The sequence below is a fragment of the Phascolarctos cinereus genome, unplaced genomic scaffold, assembly GCF_003287225.1.
Source record: "Phascolarctos cinereus isolate Bilbo 61053 unplaced genomic scaffold, phaCin_HiC Scaffold_4;HRSCAF=312, whole genome shotgun sequence".
Taxonomy (NCBI): domain Eukaryota; kingdom Metazoa; phylum Chordata; class Mammalia; order Diprotodontia; family Phascolarctidae; genus Phascolarctos; species Phascolarctos cinereus.
Window position 1 is genome coordinate 262,641,137 of NW_027555847.1, and position 20,095 is coordinate 262,661,231.

At 42.0% G+C, this 20,095-nt stretch overlaps 1 protein-coding gene across 1 annotated transcript in view; it reads right to left on the bottom strand.

The window, feature by feature from the left end:
• Positions 1–2,354: 2,354 nt before the first annotated feature.
• Positions 2,355–20,095, bottom strand: part of LOC110220453 (integrin alpha-X) — a 39,627-nt gene continuing 21,886 nt past the window's right edge. Inside the window, 16 exon segments of the mRNA XM_021004457.2 lie at positions 2,355–2,694; positions 2,808–2,918; positions 3,455–3,556; positions 4,128–4,241; positions 4,446–4,529; positions 4,671–4,778; positions 5,265–5,343; positions 10,198–10,281; positions 10,681–10,760; positions 10,857–10,979; positions 15,837–15,978; positions 16,209–16,282; positions 16,388–16,519; positions 16,800–16,954; positions 17,127–17,284; positions 17,399–17,529. Coding sequence (XP_020860116.1) covers positions 2,599–2,694; positions 2,808–2,918; positions 3,455–3,556; positions 4,128–4,241; positions 4,446–4,529; positions 4,671–4,778; positions 5,265–5,343; positions 10,198–10,281; positions 10,681–10,760; positions 10,857–10,979; positions 15,837–15,978; positions 16,209–16,282; positions 16,388–16,519; positions 16,800–16,954; positions 17,127–17,284; positions 17,399–17,529 — 1,773 coding nt within the window. The 3' untranslated portion in view covers positions 2,355–2,598.

Consider the following 20,095-nt stretch of genomic DNA (forward strand, 5'->3'; position numbering starts at 1 on the left):
GAAGCTACTGCTGCTGCTGATTCAGTCACTCCCATCCACCCAAGTCCTGTTGCTGGTTTGTTGGGGCCTGATTTGTGCTAGTGTGGCCTGCGCTGGACTGCATTCTACTCCCACCCTGGTGCAATAACTAGACAATTGTTTCACATCATCTTTCCGTGTGTCCCTCCAGAATTTGTTTTGAAGCATTACTTAAAGTTGTTTGGAGGTGAATCTGAGAGAGCTCAGGTGAGTGCCTGCCTTTCCTCCACCATCTTGGCCCTGACTCTTCCAATACCATTTTAGAGGTTCATTTTGTGCGTATGACCAGCAAACGTCCTTTCACTGCCATTTTCAGGCAAAAGCCTGCTAAGTCCTTCACCTGTTTTTTTTTTTCCTCCTCTTCTGTTTGGGATCTTGCTTTCAGCCAATTGCTTTTTAGAGCAACTAATGACTTATTATTTGTATTTTAACAGAGGACTCCTGGGACCCAAAGGTCTTCAAGACTTAAGGGATTGCATGTCCTAAGTGGAATTTCAAGCACCAGGATAGGCAGGGTAGGAGAGATGTTGTGGATCACTCCTGGCATCCCTCAGCTCATGGGACCTACTTGCAAGACTGCTTCAGACTATGACCAACCTCCTCTTTTCTCATTTGTGCACTTGAACAGAGGTGCAAACCATCTTTTCTCTGAATCTCAGCTTCCTCAGCGGTAAAAGTGTTGTTTGGGAATTAAATTAGAAGCGTTATACAAATGTGACTTTTATTGAATTATTGTATTAATTGGATTCTTATTCAATCAATAAACAAGTATTTCTTAAAGACATACCGTGTGCCATGAACAGTGCTAAGTTGTAGGACAGGGATTCTTAACATTTTTGGGTTGATGGACCCCCTTAGCTGTCCATTGAAGCCTATCAATCTCTTATCAGATTTAAAAGCATAAAATAAAATACATAGGATTGCAGAGGAATACAATTATATTGAAAGAGGTATCACAACATGAAGGAAAAAAAAGGTCCTGTAATCTAGATTAAAAAAAACAACCCATGCGTAGTGATGCACGGACAAAAGTAAAATCATTCCTGTTCTCAGGGGACTTTTATTCTAAGAGAGAAACATGTAGAGAATAAACCCCTACAGACTGTGAACACTTCAAGTAAGAACTATGAGTTTCCTTGGGCCCCATGGTTGTGGGTGGACAGGTAAGATTATGGGGACCCAAGAAGCAATAAAGTCATCCCTCCCACATAAGTATGAAGTGTTTCATTGTGGTTGTGAGTTCAGAAAGTCTAGAACAGGCTTGTTCACAAAGGGCAGGGAAAAATCTTGAGGCAGCATAGCATGGTGGATCTGAAATCAGAGACAGGAAGAGCTGGATTGAAATCCCACCTCAGACCCTTATGGCTCTGAAATCCTGGGTAAGTCCTTTAACTTCTCTCTGCCTCAGATTCCTCTTCATATGTAAAATGAGAAATGAGATCCAATGGCCTCCAAGATTCTTTCCAGCTCTGAAACTGTGACTCCTGTCGCCTAACGGCCTTTCAGAATTGGACTTGTCTAATGATCGCTAGTCTGAAGAGGAATATAGTGGAAGGACCTTTAGGAAGAAAAGAATAAGTAAAGGACCAGTCTCTTCCTACTGTCTTCTCAGCAGCCCACTGACCTGCTCTGTGGGGGCCAGATGAAAGGTTATTCTTAGTGTTCGTCTTCCCTGGGGGTTGGGAGAGAGGGCTATGTGTGGGAAATCACCATTGATGCTGACCTGCAAACACAGCACCCTGCACTTTTAGTCCTTCCCTGCCCCCTTCTCACACTGGGTAGCTGGTGTGAAAAAACAGCTAATTACTTGTCCTCACCTTGAGGCTGATAAGAACAACCCTTCCAGTCCCAGAATAGACAAGCTGTGTGTGTGTGGGGGTGCTTGCTAGTGTTCCCCAACCTTTGCTGGGAGCTACATTCCCTGTTTCTACTTCTCAGACACATGTGCCGATTGTTGTTATTGGGTTTTCGTTTTAAATTTCCAATGGAAAACTGAGAGTCAGCTACTAATGATAATTTCAGCTACTAATGATAATTTCGTAGCGATGAAGGGAACAGGGAGATAGCCAACACCTTTATTCTTGTATGAGACAAAGATTTCTGATACCCAGTGCTGGGAACCTTGGGCCTGGTGACTCTTCCCTTTCCTGTGCTTGACCCTCATCACTGACAGGATCAACCCCATCCAGGCACTGTGTGTCACTCTAATTTATTTCCTGTTAGAAAGGGAAGGGAGAAGACTGACTCCATTTACACACGACGTTGATGGTGCCCCAGCCCTCCAGCCTGCCAGCCCCAACAGGGAAGTTGCAAGGCTAAAGAATGGGTGGATTGACTCAAAGGCAAGAGGTTTTATTCAAACATGCCAGAATGGCAGTATTTCCCAGGAAGTGTGACAGGTTTTGGGCACCCCATGGTTGTGTCATATGAAAGACTCGGTTGCATTTGTGGGCCAAGGAAGGAGAGTTTGTAGAAGCAGTCTGATGAAAAGCTGTCATCTCAGGCCCAGCTTTGTCCAGGGAAAGGGAGGGCTGAGATTTCACCCCATGATAACAGGCCTAGGAGAGTGGGATGGCTGCATCAGGAGGTGGGGGCTTGAGAGTCTTCATTTTTCAGATCAGCCTCCTGGGCTTTATCTTCCATCATGTCCTTATAGTGACGTTTGAAGAAACCAAGCTGTGGGTGGCACAAAAGGAAGTAAAATCAGGAAGGACAAGTCAGGAGGGAGTAAAGGGAACTTAGAAGCATGGGAGAAGGGGGATGGTGGGGCTGGGGAGGAGGAGTCTCACCTCATACAGCCCAATTGTGATGAGTGCCAGCAGCAGGAGTCCCCCCACAGTGCTGCCCAAGATGAGGGGAATGGGATTGTAGATCTCATACTGTTCCACCACTGTCTCTACCTGGTTTGAAGCAGAGCCCCATCAGTCAATCAAGCAGTCCATTAATCAATCAACATTCCTTAAATGTCTATCATGTGCCAGAGACTATGCTAAGAGAGTGCTTTTCATTTGAAAGGACCAGATTTTGCTGACAAACCTCATCATCATCTTAGTTAAGAATAATGGCTACCATTTACACAAGCCTTTAAGGTTTGCACAGCGCTTTACAAATATTATCTCATTTGAGATACAACAAGTCTGAGAGGTAGGTTCTATTATCATCCCCATTTTACAGATGAGGAAACTAAGGCAGCCAGCCATGTCTTGTCTGAACTCAGGTGTCCCTGATTCTTGGTCCAGCGCACCACCTCAGCCTCCTACTACTTTTCTTCCTGGGACTCTGGGACCTGCCCCTGTATAAAAGCACCTGGGGACCTAAGGAGAAATCTGCTTTTTATTGTATGCTCCCAACCTTAAGCAAAAATGCCCACTAAATACCAACTTAAATTATACCAAGAAAGAGATTTACCAGCCTTACTGACTCCGTGGTCAATTACCTGGGTTCTCAAAAAGGCCTCTTGTCCTGGAAGCTGGGAATACTTTAATTCATCAAAACTAATCTTAGCTGAACTCACAAACAACAGCTTCTTCTGTTGAGTCTGCAAAAGAGAGGAAGGAAAGCTGAAGTGGCTGGCTCTGGGGAAGTCACAGAACAGCAAAAATGTGTCTCCTTTGGGGTAGGAGTAGCAGCATCTGAGAACGAGGACCATAGAGCTGATTCAGACATAGGACCCTTGGGATGAAGCCGGGATGCCATTTAAAGAGCACAGGCACTGGGTTAGGGGTACTTAACCTCTTTTTTGTGTCATGGACTCCTTTGTCAGTCTGGTGAAACCTATGGACCACTTCTCAGAATAATGTTTTTAAATGCATAAAATACAGAAGATTGCAAAGGATACCAATCATGTTGGAATGTAGTCATCAAAATTTTTAAAAATCTGTTAAAGAACAAGTTTATGGACCCCAGGTAAAGAATCCCTGATGTAGAGAACCTGGGTTCAAATCTCTCCTCTAATGCTTACTACCTGGGTGACCTCCCAGGGTCTCAGCTATGTCATCTGCAAAATAAGAGGGCATTGGCCTCAGATGTCCTTTGTGGTCTCTTCCAGTTCTAAAGCTGCCATACTCCTACATCGCCCCCACCCCCACCCCTTATGCTGCCCCACATACCTGGCTGACCCAGCCAAAGCTGAAATTGCCTTTAATGAGGAAGTCAGTCTCCTCTTGGATTTTGAAGGTGGGGATATCACAGCCAATTCTCAAGCAGACAGCAATGGAGCAATTCTGGGGAGGGGAGAAGACAAAGTTCTGAAGGAGTCAGGTTTAGGGTTTCGGGCTCAAAATAACATTGACTTCTATTTAGTTTGAGTGGGGAGAGTTAGATATGAGACAGTGGTGTCTCTGAGGTAAAACAACAACCACTGAAGAGAACACTGAACTTCTATGTTCTTTTAACAAATTGGGGATGATTCTAGAGTCCATCCTCACCACCACTGGGCTCTTGTGGATGTGGGTCAAGAAGTCAGAGTGACTGGGTTCTTTTCTTTCTATGGCACACTGAATTGATGAATCCTAGGGAGTGAAAAATCAGACAGAGATAAGGTCTTTAGTGTGAAGTAGGAGGCTGAGGATTTGTCAGAGAAATAGGGAAGCTATGGTCCAGTGCAAAGAAGGGATATGGGAGGGTAACTGTTGCATTTGATCCAAGATTACCTGGGGGTAAATGACCTCAGTCAGATTCCATATAGACTCCTTGTTCAATTCCACAGGAACCCAGAAGTCTATGTGGACAGGTAGAGCCCTCTGTCCCAGGTTATTTATCTGCAGAGAGGATGGATGGAAAACAATGTTTTGAATCCTGCCCTCTCCTTGACTCTTCCCCAACTTACACGAGATTTTATTTCCATTCCCAACCCACACATTTCGTACCTGCATTCAGCCAAAACCCAATGAAAATGAGCCTGTGGCAAATGCAGTGGGGAGGGGGCAGTGTGGATCATGGTGGCCTATAAGACAGTCCTACCACTGATATGTTTAGGCTGAAAGATGGTAGGTATCCCATGCTCCAGAAAGACCTGACCCCCTCATGGAAGGTTAGGCCACAAGGGTGAGGGTTGCTACCCTGGGGGTGGGAGCAGGGGGTAGTTTTTCTCTGTGCCTCTGGAGGTCTGTGAGGCAAGGAAGAATCCCATCCCATGTCTGTGCCATGGGGCAAAGCCCCATTTTTTCCATTCTAATTTTGGTTCTGCTCCTCAGTCACTGTGTCTTTCCCAGATGCCCCGGGGGTTTTGGTCCCTCCTCCCTCACTCTGTATCCATGCTCAGTCGTGTTAACTTGCTTCTCTTCTGAAACTGAGAAGTTAAGATATTTGGTGGAATCTTCAATGCTGGTGGAAAAAGAGAAAGTGTTAATGGAATAAACACCATGGAGAGCCCCTGAATAAGCTTCAAGCTGTACAAACAGGGTCCAGTTTGAGATTAGTTAGGCAATGTATACACAGAATTTGTAGTTAACAAGGACCTTAGAGATCAGCTAGCCTAAGGGAAGTGACTTGTCCAAAGTCACACAGTTGTGATGGTGGGGCTAATGGGGCCCCATTGTGGACTGAGAGGAAGGGGCCGTTGCTCAAGTAGAGACTATGGAAAGAGTAGGTGTTTGGGAAAGCAAATTTTATTGTGGCTTTGGAGTTTTGAGTGTTTTAGATGCTCTAATCACCTGCACACCTGGGAAACCCCTGCCTGAGGAAATGGACAAAGGTATACAAAGGCATAGCAGGTACAAATGTATCTGCTATACTAGGGATAGGGCAGGTAGTTGGTGCAGTGGATAGAGCACCAGGACCAGAATCAGGCAGATCTGAGTTCAAATTCAGCCTGAGACACTAGCTGTGTGACCCTGGGCAAGTCACTTAATCCATATTTGCCTCAGTTCCTCATCTGTAAAAAGGGGACATGCTGGAGAAAGAAATGGCAATGTACTCCAATATCTTTGCCAAGAAAACCCCATTGACAATGTCCATGGACTCATATAGAAATCAGACATGTCTGAACAACTAGACAATAATACATTAAATTTAGCATAGACTACCCCACTGGGAATCAGGTGACTTGTACTCTGATCCAGATGGCCACTAACTTGCTATGTGTTCTTGGCCAAGTTCATTTCCTGGATTCTCAGTTTCCTACTGTGTAAAATGAAGGAGTTGAATTATACCTTCTCTAATGTAGCTTCCAGTGCAGCTAGTTGGCACAGTGGATAGCGCACCGGCCCTGGATTCAGGAGGACCTGAGCTCAAATCCGGCCTGAGACACATAACACTTACTAGCTGTGTGACCCTGGGCAAGTCACTTAACCCCCATTGCCCTAGGAAAAAAAAAATAATAATGTAACTTCCAGTTTATCAGTTCTAGGGTGTTATGAGTCCATGACAAAAACACACACACACACACACACACACACACACACACACACACATATATATATATATAATGTACACGCACATGTGTGTATATACTTAGTTAACGGTGATTGACTTTAGTTAACATTTTATATAGCAGTTACTCTGTGGAAGACACTATGCTAAGTGCTTTACAGACATTGTGTTATTTGATCCTCACAAGGAGCCTAGGAAGTAGGTGCTATTATGACCCCCTGCTTTACAGTTTAGGAAGTGGAGGCGGGCAGGTGAAGTGACTTGCCCAGGGTCACACAACTAGTAAGTGTCTGTAAGTGAGGTTGGATTTGAACTCAGGTCTTCCTAATTCCAGATTAGGCATTTTTACTTCATGTGCACTGTCTCATTTGCAGCTCTCAAGAAGCCTGGGAAATGGCTATTATCCTCAAAAAGATTAAGAGGCATGCTCAGAGTTTCTCAGCTGCCAAGTGTCAGAATTGGGATTTGAGCTTAGGTTTTCCTGACTCTAAGACCAGCTATCTGTGTCCTGTGCCACACAAGGCCATTTAGCTTAGAAAAACCCAAGTTTAGATTAAGAACTCAAACCACAAGATTCTCCTTTCAAAATCTCTTCCTCTGGAAAATTGTAGACCTTCTTGGCCTGGGTTTGGGCCTTGCCCTATTGCTCTGGTGTGGTGTAGAGGGGGGGATGATGCTGGCTAGGGCGTTGAGGTGATGTGTGTGTCTCTGGGGAGGATGAGGAGAAGAGAGTAGAATGTAGAATAGAAGTGAAGCATGCCTTCTCTTCTGCCCAGTAAGAGACACAATAGCAGATTAAATTTGAAAGCATTTGTAGCATCACTCTCTCTGCTAAGAACACTGGATGTGGAATCAGCTGTCCTAGGTTCTAATTCTGACTCGACTACTCATGAGACCTCACTTAACCTTTGTGGGCCTCAGTTTCCTCATCTGTAAAATGAGCACATTGGAATAGATGATCTCTCTTTACATTTAATTTTAATTTTATTTTTCTCAATTACATGTAAACATACTTTTTAAACATTTTTTAACATTTGTTTAAAAAATTTTAACATTCATTTTTCACAAAAAATTTTGAGTTCCATATTCTCTCCTTCCCTTCCCCTTCTCTTCTTTCTTGAAAAGGCAAGCAATTTAATATAAATTATGTAAGTGTAGTTGTGCAAAACATTTCCATATTAGCCATGTTGTAAAAGAAAATGAAGACCAAAAAAAAAAAACCTCAAGAATAATAACAAAAGTTAAAAAAAAGTATGCTTCAATCTGCCTTCAGACTCCATTACTTATTTCTCTGGAGATGGATAGCATTTTTTATCGAAAGTCTTTCAGAAGACTAAATGATTTCTAAGTTCTCTTTTAGGTCCTTAGTAAATGGCTGCCCCTTCATGCTGTTTCACTCCCAGTAGTTAATCACCCTTCCGGGAGCTGCTCACACCTCTGCTCCCCAGGGCTTAGCTCTAGCACTTCCTTCTGCTACCGTGAAGCTCAAACCACTGGCCACATCCTCCTCTAGGTCCCGCTCTAACCTCAATGAAAGAGCCTTTAGAAAAGGTCAGCCCTTAGTAACCACTAGATTTCCCTTTCAGAGACCCCTCATGAGCATAAGAAGCTTGTCCAAAGCGTGTGATATGATGGTGAACTCAGTGTGACTTCAGGACTAAGCACGTCTGTCTGCTCATCAACAGCATCCTGTGGCCAAAGGTAATAGCTGGTTACAGTACCAGTTAGTTTCCACAATATGCATGGAAGGGGATAGATATGAATATGAAAGGTTCAATATGTAAGGAAATGCAAGATGAGAGGCAATGTGGCTTAGGTGGTGGAGATCTGATCTTGTAATCAGGAAGACCTGAATTCACCCTACACCCAATCTTAGTGCGTCAGAAGATTTTCTACTAGATTATCAATTTCAGAGTGGATGCTGGTCTGCATTAGTAGAAGGAATTTCCTAGACTGAAGAAATAACAAGTCCAGTCCAAAAAAAAAACCTACAAAAAAACCCCAAACCAACTGAAAAAGCCAAAAGGCTTCTTAGTATATTAAGGACTATATGCCAGCACACAACATATAATAGGTGCTTACTAAATGTTTCCTGAATGAATGAGCTAGTTTTCATGTACTTTGGTGTCACCTGTTCACAGTGGCTAGGGACCCAAAGACAAACATGAAACAGTCCCTGCTCCCAAGGACACAATGCAGGTGTTCAACAACTATTTGTTGACTTTATTTAATTTGTTGTTGTCATTCCTTTGCTCAGCAACTTTCCATGGATCCCTATTGCCTACCATCTTTTTTAAACCCTGACTTTCAAGGTCCCCGGTAATCTGGCAGCTAGGTGGTGCAGTATAGAGAGCGCTGGGCCTGGAGTTAGAAAACCCAAGTTCAAATACAACTCCTCATCCTTAATATCTGGGTGACCTTGGGTAAAATACTTAATCTTAGTTTCCTCATCTGTAAAATGGGGGTGATAAGAGCATCACCTCCCACGGTTGTGGTGAGGATCAGATAATATTTATAATGCGCCTAGCACTATATAAATATTAGCTATTATTATTCGCTTGCCTCACCCCTTAACTTTTACTACTCTTAAAATTTCTCATTCAGGGCAGCAAGGTGGTACAGTGGATAGAGCTCTGGCCTTGGAGTCAGGAGGACCTGAGTTCAAATGTGACTTCTGACACTTACACACTTACTAGCTGTGTGACCCTGAGCAAGTTACTTAACCCCAACTGCCTCACCAAAAAAAGCAAAACAAAAAAAACCCCTCCTCATTCAGAGCCCCTCAGCTCCACCCCAACTGGCCTCTTCATTGCCCTCTGAAAACACACGCTGTTTTTCTCTTCCATGTGTCCATTGTTCAAGACCCAGCTCAAGTTGTCACCTTCTCTGCAAAATCACTCTGTGAAGCACACAAGATATAAACTGAGTTGTTCCTTCCCAAAACTTTTAGAGACTGGGAACCAAGGAATTAACACTTAATCATCTTCTCTCTTTTTCTGTTTCTTAGTTCTAAGTTTTATTTCCACCGCAAGTTTGTAAATGTAATGAGAGCTGGGACAGCGATTGTATCTTTTCTTTCTATTGTTAGTCTGAATAGAAATGAGTTAATCCAGTTTTGGCATCATGGAAAGACCCCTGGATTTAGAACCACCAGAACTGGGTTTAGGTCCTGGATTTGGGTCCTGGCTTTACCACTGAACCAATCACTCTTTCTCTGAGGCTCAATGTCCTCATTTATTAAATGGGAATAATGATACTCTGTAATAATGATACTCTACTTCCCTCATATGGCCATTGGGAGAATGTGTTGAGATGATGTTTTTGTAATTTTAGTTCTAAATAAATATCATCTTTACATGAAGGTGCTTCACATGAAAGGAAATCTATAAATGTGAGAGGCCGTGTTTCTGGCACTCAGTTATACTGTTATGATTAACATGATATGCTAATTTTTTTAAAGTCGTATCTGACTCTCGTGACCCTATTTTGGGATTTTCTTGGCAAAGACGTTGTAGTGGTTTGCCATTTCCTTCCCAGTTCATTTTACAGATGAAGAAACTGAGGCAAACAGGGTTAACTGACTTGCCCAGGGTCACACAGATAGTAAGTGAGGCCAGATTTGAAGTCAGGAAGATGAGTCTTCTTGACTCAGGTCCAGCAATACTAACTACTGGGCAACCTTGGGGCCTTGATATTCTAATATGAAGGACAATAATAAAATCACATTAACATAAAAGTGCAGCTCCTAGAGGTATTATGAAGGAGGCCCTTTGGGATGACTGAGTATTAGAGAACAGAGCATGGTACCTGTTGATCACTGTGTAGATCGCATATTTCACTGGTAGTTTCAGCTGGAAGACATTTTTACTGGTCATAGGTGTGTTGTTCTCACTGGAAAAAAAAAAAGAGAAAGATCATCTGGGAAGGGACCCCAGAGGAGAAGGCTTTCATGCTTTGGGTAGGATAAGCTAACCGCAAGTCAAGTTAAGAAGTATTTATCAAGTGCTTCTATGAGCCAGGCACTGTACTGAGCTCTGGGGATACAAAGAAAGGCAAAAACAATCCTTGCCCTTGGGGAGCTGATGATCTAATAGGGAGAAGACATAAAAACAGCTATGTGCAAACAAGATATGTGTAGGATCATTTGGAGATAATCTCAGAAAGCCCTAGAATTAAGGGGTACCAGGAAAGGCTTCTTACTGCACTAAGTACTTTATGTCTCAGTGCGCGGCACATACAACAACTAACTCTCCCGAATGAATGAGCAGGTTTTCATGTACTTTGGTTTACCTGCTCACAGTGGCTTTGAAAAGTACTTGGTCTCCAAGGTTGGCTGTAGGGGACACATCAAATGTCATTATGAAAGTAACCTGATGGAAGAGAGTGAAACAGAAGGTAGAAAGTCATGGGATGAATGAGATAAGGAAGACTAACCAGTGGAAAAGCTGGCCCATGAAGATGCTGACCTTGGACCCCATTCGGAAGATTGGGTGGTTGATGCTACAGCTGCTGCTTCTCAAATTCTCCAACTCGGAGACTGCTGGTATATCACAAGCCAGATGCGGGGAATGCTGCTGATGCTTTGAGTTCTAGATGATGGAAAGACAGTATGAAAAAAACTAACCCATCAATTGAGAATAATGCGAAGATATAAGGAGGGTCTTCGAGGACTCTGGCTATTAAAGAAACATACAGCCTTTAAGTTGGAAGGGAAATGCAGAGGTTATTGAGTTTAGCCAATCACTCCATGAAAGGAACCCCTTCCAGGCCTGCTAGGTAGTGCAGTGGATAGAGCACAGTGCCTGGAGTCAGAAAGACCTAGCTCAAATCCAGCCTTAGACACTTACTAACTGTGTGACCCTAAGCAAGTCATTTAGCTGCTGTTTGCCTCAGTTTCTTCACCTATAAAATGGGGAAAATAACAGCATCTAGTTTGCAGGGTTGTGGGGAAATCAAATGAGAAATATTCTTATGAAGTGTTTAGCACAGTTCCTGGCACACAGTAGATGCTGTATAAATGTTTATTCTCTCCTTCACTCCCTCCCTCCCCTAGGGCATCTCTAACTAGTAACCATTTTGCTTCTTGAATGTTCCCAAGTGAGGGGGGACTACCTCACAAGGTTTTTTGTTTGTTTGTTTTTGCCAGGAAGTTCTTTCTTTTATTGTGCCAAGAGCTGCCTTTTCCTGTTTCTACTCATTGGTCATAGTTCTGTGCCCTGAAGCAACATAGAACCGGTGTGACCCCTCTTTGCCATCTCACCTCCACCCTCCACATACACATCTTTAAGATAACGATCATGTTTCTCCATAATCTTTTTTATACTGTCTTCAGTTTCTTCTACTTTCTTATATGGCATTAAATTAAACAAATTATTGTTTATTGAACACTATAGGGAGTAGAAAGAAGTAAGGAAGTCTTAGATTTTGGGGTCACCCACCTATCACATGGTTTCTAAATCCCTCAGCATCCTAGTTGCCATCTTCTGGAGACAATGGTTTTCATTGTCATTCTTAAAATGTGACACCCAGAACTGAATTCGGTATTCCAGGTATGGTCTAATAGGCCCTGAGGAAAATAGTATTATTGTTTTCCTCTCTTTTTGGACTCTACATTTGCATCAGGAGCAGCTAGGTGGCATAGTGGCTAGAGCATTGGCCCTGGAGTCAGGAGGACCTGAGTTCAAATTCAACCTCAGACACTTACTAGCTATATGACTCTAGGCAACTCACTTAACCCTGTTTGCCTCAGTTTCATCATCTGTAAAATGAGCTGGAGAAGGAAATGGCAAACGACTCCAGTATCTTTGCCAAGGAAACCCCAAATGGGATCACAGAAAGTAGGATACAACTGAAACAACTCAACAACCACAACCACCAATACCACATTTGTATCAAATAGCCAAGCCTAAGATTGTATAGAAAGAAACCACAGCTTAGTGGATAGAGCCCTGGAGCTTGAGTCAGGAAAACCAGGGTTCGAATCCTGCCTCTGACACTCACTAGCTAATTTTATGACCATGAGCAAGTTGCTTAACTTCTTGGAGGCTCAGCTGTCTGAGGATAATAAAAACCTGCTAAAAGGCTCAAATGAGATTATGCACACCTAAAGCACTATGTAAATGCTAACTATTATTATTATCTCTTTTAGTAGCAGTTTCATACAAAGCCTGTATAGCAGGGCCAATAGAATGAATTACCGCAATGTTTTCCATAATAGGTGATGTCTGTAGTTCTGTACCCCTGTTAATGACGTATATGAGGATGTGTTTTCTATTTTGTTGTTGTTCCATTGTTTTCAATTGTGTCTAACTCTCTGTGACCTCATTTAGGATTTTCTCAGCAAAGATACTAGACTGGTTTGTCACTTCCTTCTCCAGTTCATTTTTTACAGATGAGGAACTTAGGCAAACAGGGTTAAATGATTTGCCCAGGATCACACAGCTAGTAAATATCTGGGGTCAGATTTGGACTCAGGAAGATGAGTCTTCTTGACTCCAGACCCGGCATTCTATCCACTGAGCCACCTAGCTGCTGTTTAGGATTGGTGTAATTTTAAGTACCAGTCTTCTCATTAATATAAATGAATTGCTATTGTTTGCCAGAAAATGTGTATGTGTGTATCAGTGCAGCATGTGTGTATATCAACAAATTGAGACCTTTTCCTCCTTAAGATTAGAATCCTTGTGAGGTCTCTCTGCTCCTCCATTGGCCTCATCTGAAAATGTATGCTTCATTCTGTTTTGTCAGCTCTCTGCCAAGAGGTTCTGAAAATGATTCACTATCAGTCTTTTGGGGGTGTGATTTGTCATTGTGTTGATCATAGTTCTCAAGTTTTTCATAGTTGTTTTCCTTTGGACTGTTGTCATTTTATAGCTTTTCCCTAGGTCAGCTCACTTCACGCTGCCTCAGTTTTTATAAATCCTCCCATGTTTCTCTTACTCTGTCTCAGTGAAATAATATTTAATTACATTCATGGCTCAGAGTGAGTATAAATAGCAATTGTTTATGTTCTGGGCAGAAACTCTGAAAGTCTTCCCCTCCCAGACTGATTTTTTTGTGAAAGTAAACTAGGCCATCTTTTGCCTCCATTCTTACTTAGCCTTTAACTACTGGTGGTCATTGCCTCAGACAAACAAACCTGGAAAAGACCTTAGCTTAAAAAGGCCAAGGTCTCCCACTGCAGCCAGGGCCGTGTCCAGTCGTCCTGACCTGTACCTTGCCACTGGACTCTGATAACTCTGGAGGGGAGAATGAGGCTGATGATTTGCACAGCCCTGACTCACTTAAATCCTATTCACTTGCAAGTCAAGACATCCCCCTTCTGAAGTCATTGGTCCTCTTCTACAGCAAACAACAAGTTAGTGTGCCCTTTTGTAGTGCTCTAGTTTTTATAAATAACTGATTAAAAATTCTAAGAGAGATAGGAAGGCTGACTTCTCTACTTCCACATTCACCATTCAATTCAGCCAATCACTGTCCTAGAATCCCTTAAAAACTTAAAAAAAAATCCAAGCATCCCTACTGAGTATCAGAAATGAGGCTCTTAGGGGCAGCTAGGTGGCACAGTGGATAGAGCACTGGCCCTGAAGTCAGGAGAACCTGAGTTCAAATCCGGTCTCAGACCAAACACTTGACACTTCCTAGCTGTGTGACCCTGGGCAAGTCAGTTAATCCCAATTTGCCTAAAAAAAAATAATAAAAAGAAATGAGGCTCTTTATGTAAAAAAATCTTGGTGGGGGTGGAAAAGGACATTGAGTTATAATTCCCTTTCCCTCCAGCTATCTTTGGAGCTGCTACCCACTCTTTTTCCTCCCCTCTAATCCCCAGCTGATTTGAGACAGCCTCTGAGCTGCCCATAGAGTCATCTCTAGTGTTGCAAACCTCCTGGAACCCCTAGTGATTACCATCTACCCTTTCTCAAGAAGGAAAAAAAAATTCTTGAGTCATGTTATTTTGACTCAGAAGCAAATGTAGGTTAAGGTTTAGCACGTCATACTGTAAGACGTTAGACTGACAAAGGGATGCCCATCACTTGGGGAATGGCTAAATAAGGCTATGGTATATGATCGTAATGGAATATTATTATGCTGTAAGAGAGAAAACAAGTAAGACGATTTCATAAAAATCTGAAAAGACTTACATGAACTGATGCAAAATGAAGTGAATAGAACCAGGAGAATGTTGTACACAGTAACAGCAATATTGTTCGATGAAGAACTGTGAATGATTTCGCTATTTTCAGAAATAGAATGATCCAAGATAATCCCAAAGGACTAATGAAGTGTACTATCTGCCTTCAGAGAAAGAACTGATATTGATTGAATAGACTGAAGCATGCTATTTTTCACTTTCTTTCATTTTTTTCTTTTATTCTAGTCTTCTTGTACAAAATGACTAATATGGAAATGTTTTACATAATCGCAAAAAAAAAGTAGTCAGAATTTCCAATGGGGGGAAAAAAAAGTTAGGCTGAAATTTCTTCATATTCTTTCACTTCCCTCATTGGCCAAGCAGAGACCACAAGCCTCATCAGTCTCAGACATCTAGTAGAGACTCAATTCAAAACATAGGCCTCAGAAGCATCTCAACTTGTCTTTACTGGTCCTGAAACCTTTATGGACTAGAAAAAATTCCCTATGAGACCCCTCTTAGATTTGTTAATTTTATGGATGTGTCTTGTTTCCTCCTCCCATGGATGCGGTAGTTTATCCCAAATCTTTCATTTAGGGGGCAATTGCCACTCAATGTAGGAAGTAGTGTGAAGAGGGAGATCTAATCTATTCTATTCAATTATTCTTTACGAATCCCAAGAGTAGTGTGTGAGAAACAGCATGGCATAGTGCAGTAGGACAGTAGACTTGGAGTTAGGAAGACCCAGGTTCAAATCCTACCTTACATGCTTACTAGTTGTGTGATCCTGAACAAGTCTCTTAACCCCTTTGTGCCCCAGTTTTGTATTGGTAAAATAAGAGAGTTGTACTTAATGGCTTCAAAGGTCTCTTCTGGTTTTAAATGTATGATTCTAGGAACCTTGACATTTCTTTTTGAGAGGAGGAAAGGGGGAAAATAACACATTAAAGTGATATTTGATCACTAAAAAAGCACTAACCTGCAATCAGATATTTTCTCCATGAACCTGTCAAGGTAGGTCTTCCCCATTCTGTATTTGGGCAGCTGAACCTTTGACTTTACATTTGTCCTTGTTTATTTATACTCTGAATATGATCCTTCATTTTACTCTATGTGTCTTATATATAACTATTATTTATACATTGTCTTTACCATTAGAAAGTAGTTTCTATGAAGGCAGGGACTGTTTTTGCCTTTCTTGGTATCCTCAGTGTTTAACTTGGTGCCTGGAATATAGTAAGTACTCAATAAATGTTGTTTGGTTGCTTTTCATCTTTTTACACCTCATTCATTCCATACTAAGGAGCTGGTTTACCTGGGCCACTGACACTCGACGATAGGACAGTCCTGGGGGATATGTGAAGGTGACCATGGTCCTGTAAGAGTCCTCACCCTCATTTCTCACTGTCACTTCAATCTCCAGCTCAAGGAAGTACCCCACCACCAAGGTCTGCAGCCTGAAGGGGGAAGGGAATCAAGATGGAAAACTTCTATTTGAACTGTGACTGGGTTTGGCCATGGAAGAGTGGGAGGCTGTTGGGACATATGGCTGGTTACATAGGTTCTAGGCAAAGAGCCAAGTTGTCAGAGAAAACTAAGGCCAAAGTATAGAAGTAGAAGACAAGTATCCTGAATTCTGTGAGAGAAGCTTAGGGACTGGAGAGAGGATAAAAGCAAAGTGTCTCACCTGGAGAAGCTGAAAGTGACACTGAGATCATCTTTACAGATGTGATCATCACCACAATTCTTTTCAAAAGGGAGCTGTGAAAGAGAAGAAATAGGATTTCATTCTGGAACTCCTTTCTTTCTACTTCCTGAAATCCCATCACCCTCTCATCATCAAAGTGTCCAGAGACTGGGACCCACAGCTGCTGTGAAGTGATTCGGAGAGCCCATAGCTAGAACAGGTCGGAGGTTCCCGGAAAAAGGGATGGGCTGTCCCACCAGAGTGAAGTTGAGGCGCAGAATGATGGGAGTCACTGAGTCCTCCACGCATTCCTGTGGGAATCAATCAATGAATGAATTGATAGAAAAGCTTTTATTAGGCGCCTACTATGTGCAAGGCATTGTGCTAGGTAGTAGGAGTGCAAAGATAAAGAGAGCCAGATGTTTTGTCATGAGTTCTCCAGCTCTCCAATCTACCTACACTGTCTTCTCAGAATACAAGTTTACCATCAGCTCATTCTCCTCCTGCTCAAACCCTCTACTGGCTCTTCGTGATTGCCTTTACAAGCATTATCCCCCTCTCATAAACCCATACAATCATCCCCAAGCTCACTGGTAACAGCAACTTCACAGTCTCACAGTGATTCCCCAATCCCAGGATTTCAACTCGCTTTAGTGTCCGGCTTTTTGTCTCATCAAAGACAGCACGAGGACTTAGGCGTCCAGGATCCAGGGCCAGGTCATAACTCACAGAACTTTGGACATTACCTGTAGATGAAACAAGGGAAGATAGAGGACATAGAGAACCTGGAACTTCTCGATCTGTTTTCAAGATAGCATGGAGATTCTTGGGTCAGATGTGTATCCTCAGGAATGGGATGATGGATTGTACAGGACAGACTAAATGGGGGATGTCTGGGTCTGATGGTAAGGAACTTACCTAGCCTGTCTTGAATACTTTTGGAGATAGTAAGGCAGACAGTGGCACTCCCTGCTTCCCTGTTGGTGGCTTCCTGTGCCTGGCACTCAAACACAGACCTTGCCAATTCCACTGGCATAAATTGGATGGATGCTTTAACTTTCAGCACTGGCTGTGTCCTGTAGAGCATAAAAGAGGGGTTAAGAACAACATACTTATACTCAGAGCAGAGTGGGTTGCAAAGGGGCAGGATGTGGATTTAAGGACAGAATAGGAAGAAGGGCTGTCCTCACCTGAACAGTAATACCTGTCCTTGGGCTCCCACTGCTACATCCATGAGGCCATCCTGGGTGATGTCTTGTCCTCCACTCAGTGACTGCCCAAAATATTGGAGTGTGGGGGAAAGGAGGGAGCCACTGATTTTCTGGAAGAAATTGAAAATAGAATCAGAAATCATAGGGCTAACTAGTGAAGAGCAGAGTACAACTGGGACAGAGATGTTGGGAGGCAGGTTTACAAAAGAGGGGAAGAGAAAGGCTAATCAAGGGTGGTTGTAGGAAATCCTCAATCCAGTGAAGGAAGGGGGCTGCCATAAAGAAAAGTGGATATGTTAGGAATCATTATTGGGGATAAGGAAAAACCAATCAGTAAGAGACAAGAGACAAAGAGAGGGACATTTCCATGTATTCATTTATCAAGCATTTATTAAATGACTTCTGTATATATATGTATGTATGTATGTATGTATATATGTGTGTATATGTATATGTATATGTATATGTATATGTATATGTATATCCCTGCCCTCAGTACCTTTCATTTAATAGTAGAGGAAGAAAAGGCATGACTGTAAAGAAATTGTTCAATTGTTTCAGTCATGTCTGACTCTGTGATCCCATTTGAGGTCTTCTTGGCAAAGATACTGGAGTGGGTTGCCATTTCCTTCTCTAGCTCATTTTTTACAAATGAGGAAACTGAGGCAAAGAGAGTTAAGTGACTTGCCCAGGGTCACACAACTAGTAAGTGTCTGAGGCCAGATTTGAACTCAAGTCTTCCCGATACTACACCACCTAGCTGCCCGGCAAAAGTAATGAGATAGATCCTAAAAAATCCGCAGGGAAGTCTGTCTGTTAGCTTTTCACATGAACAAATGGAGACCCCCCTCCAACCCTCATCAATAAATACTATATTATAAAGAGCCTGATCATGATGGGAAAGATCCATGTGGGTTAGAATGAGATAAGACAAGCTATGAATGGAGGAAGCTCAACTTTGAGCTGAGCCTTGTTGAGTAGAGTGCAGGACTGATACTGGCAGAGAGCACAAAATGAGGTCATTGTAGATTGGGAGGTAAGAGATGTATAATGAGCAAAGGCACCAGGGTAGAAGACAGCTTTGTGTTAGAGGACTGGAACAAAAGGATTAATCTGACCTGAGAAGAGAATGTATTGGAGGTTGCTGGGTGTTGTAATGGACAGGTCTGGACTTGGAGTCTGGAAGACTCAAGTTTGAATCCTTGCCTCAGACACTTACTAGCTGTGTGACTTTGGGCAAGTCACTTAACTTCTCTCAGCCTCAGTTTCCTCATCTGAAAAATGGAGAGTAATAATAGCACTGACTTCACAGGTTTGTTGTAAGATCAAATGAGATAACATCCTCAAATTGTTTTGCAAACTTTAAAGAACTGTATATAAATACTATGATGAGATGGTAATGGTGTTGGGGAAAAGGGACTTTCTGAGAGGCCATGTGCTCATACTCTCTTCTGCCAACCACCATCTTATATGTTTTAAATTTATCATTTATTTTTAATATTCACTTAAAATTTTGTTGAGTTTTCAATTCTTTCTCCCATCCACCCTCCACCACCCATTTAGAGGGCAAGAAAGGTGATATCAATTATACCTGTAGAATCATGCAAAACATATTTCCATATTAGCTATGTTTCAAAAACCAAAGAAAAGCAAGTGCAAAAAAAGTAATTTTTATTGAATTATGATCTGAAAAGGATGCATTTAATATTTCTGCTTTTCAGCATTTGGTTGCGGGGGTTTTATGCCCTAATACAAGGTCAATTTTTGTGAAGTTGTCATGTACAGCCGAGAAAAAGGTATATTACTTTATATTTCCGTTTAGTTTTCCCTAGACATCTATCATGTCTGACTTTTCTAAAATTCTATTCATCTCCTTAACTTCTTATTTATTTTATGATTAGACTTATCTAATTCTGAGAGGGGAAAGTTGAGGTCCCTCACTAATATCTAATATAGTTTTACTGTCTATTTCCTTCTATAACTCATTTAACTTTTTCTGTAAGGATTTGGATGCTATGCCATTTAGTGTTGATATTAATTCATTGTCTGTGGTACCTTTTAGCAAAATATAGTTTCCCTGCTTGTCTCATTTAATTAGGTCTATTTTTGCTTCTGCTTTGAGGCCATGATCGCTACCCCTGAGTTGTTTGTTTGTTTTTTTAACCTTAGCTGAAGCATAATAGATTCTGCTCCAGCCTCTTACTTTTACTCTGCATTATCTCTCTGTTTTAAGTGCATTTCTTGTAAACAATACATTGTTGGATTCTAGTTTCTAATCCATTTGGCTCTCCATATTCGTTTTATGGGTGAGTTCATCCCATTCACATTTACAGTTACTAACTATATTTTCCTGCATCCTATTTTTGTCCTGTTTATCCTTCTCTCTTTTTACCCTGTCCCTCCTCAAAAGTCTTTTTGCTTCTCTTAGTCCATCCTCCCTTCTATTAGCCCTGTCCCCCCCCCCCCTGCATGCCCTTTCTCTTATTCTATCCCCCCACTTCTTCCCTGCTGGGAAAGATAGATTTCTATATCCAAATGAGTTTGTAAGTTATTTCCTCTTTTAGCTAATTCCAGTGAGAATGAAGTTCAAGTGCTGCCCCCCCCATTTCCTCCTCAACTGTAAAAGCTCTTCTTTGCACTTCTCTTTTATGTGAAATAATTTTTTCATTTTTCCTC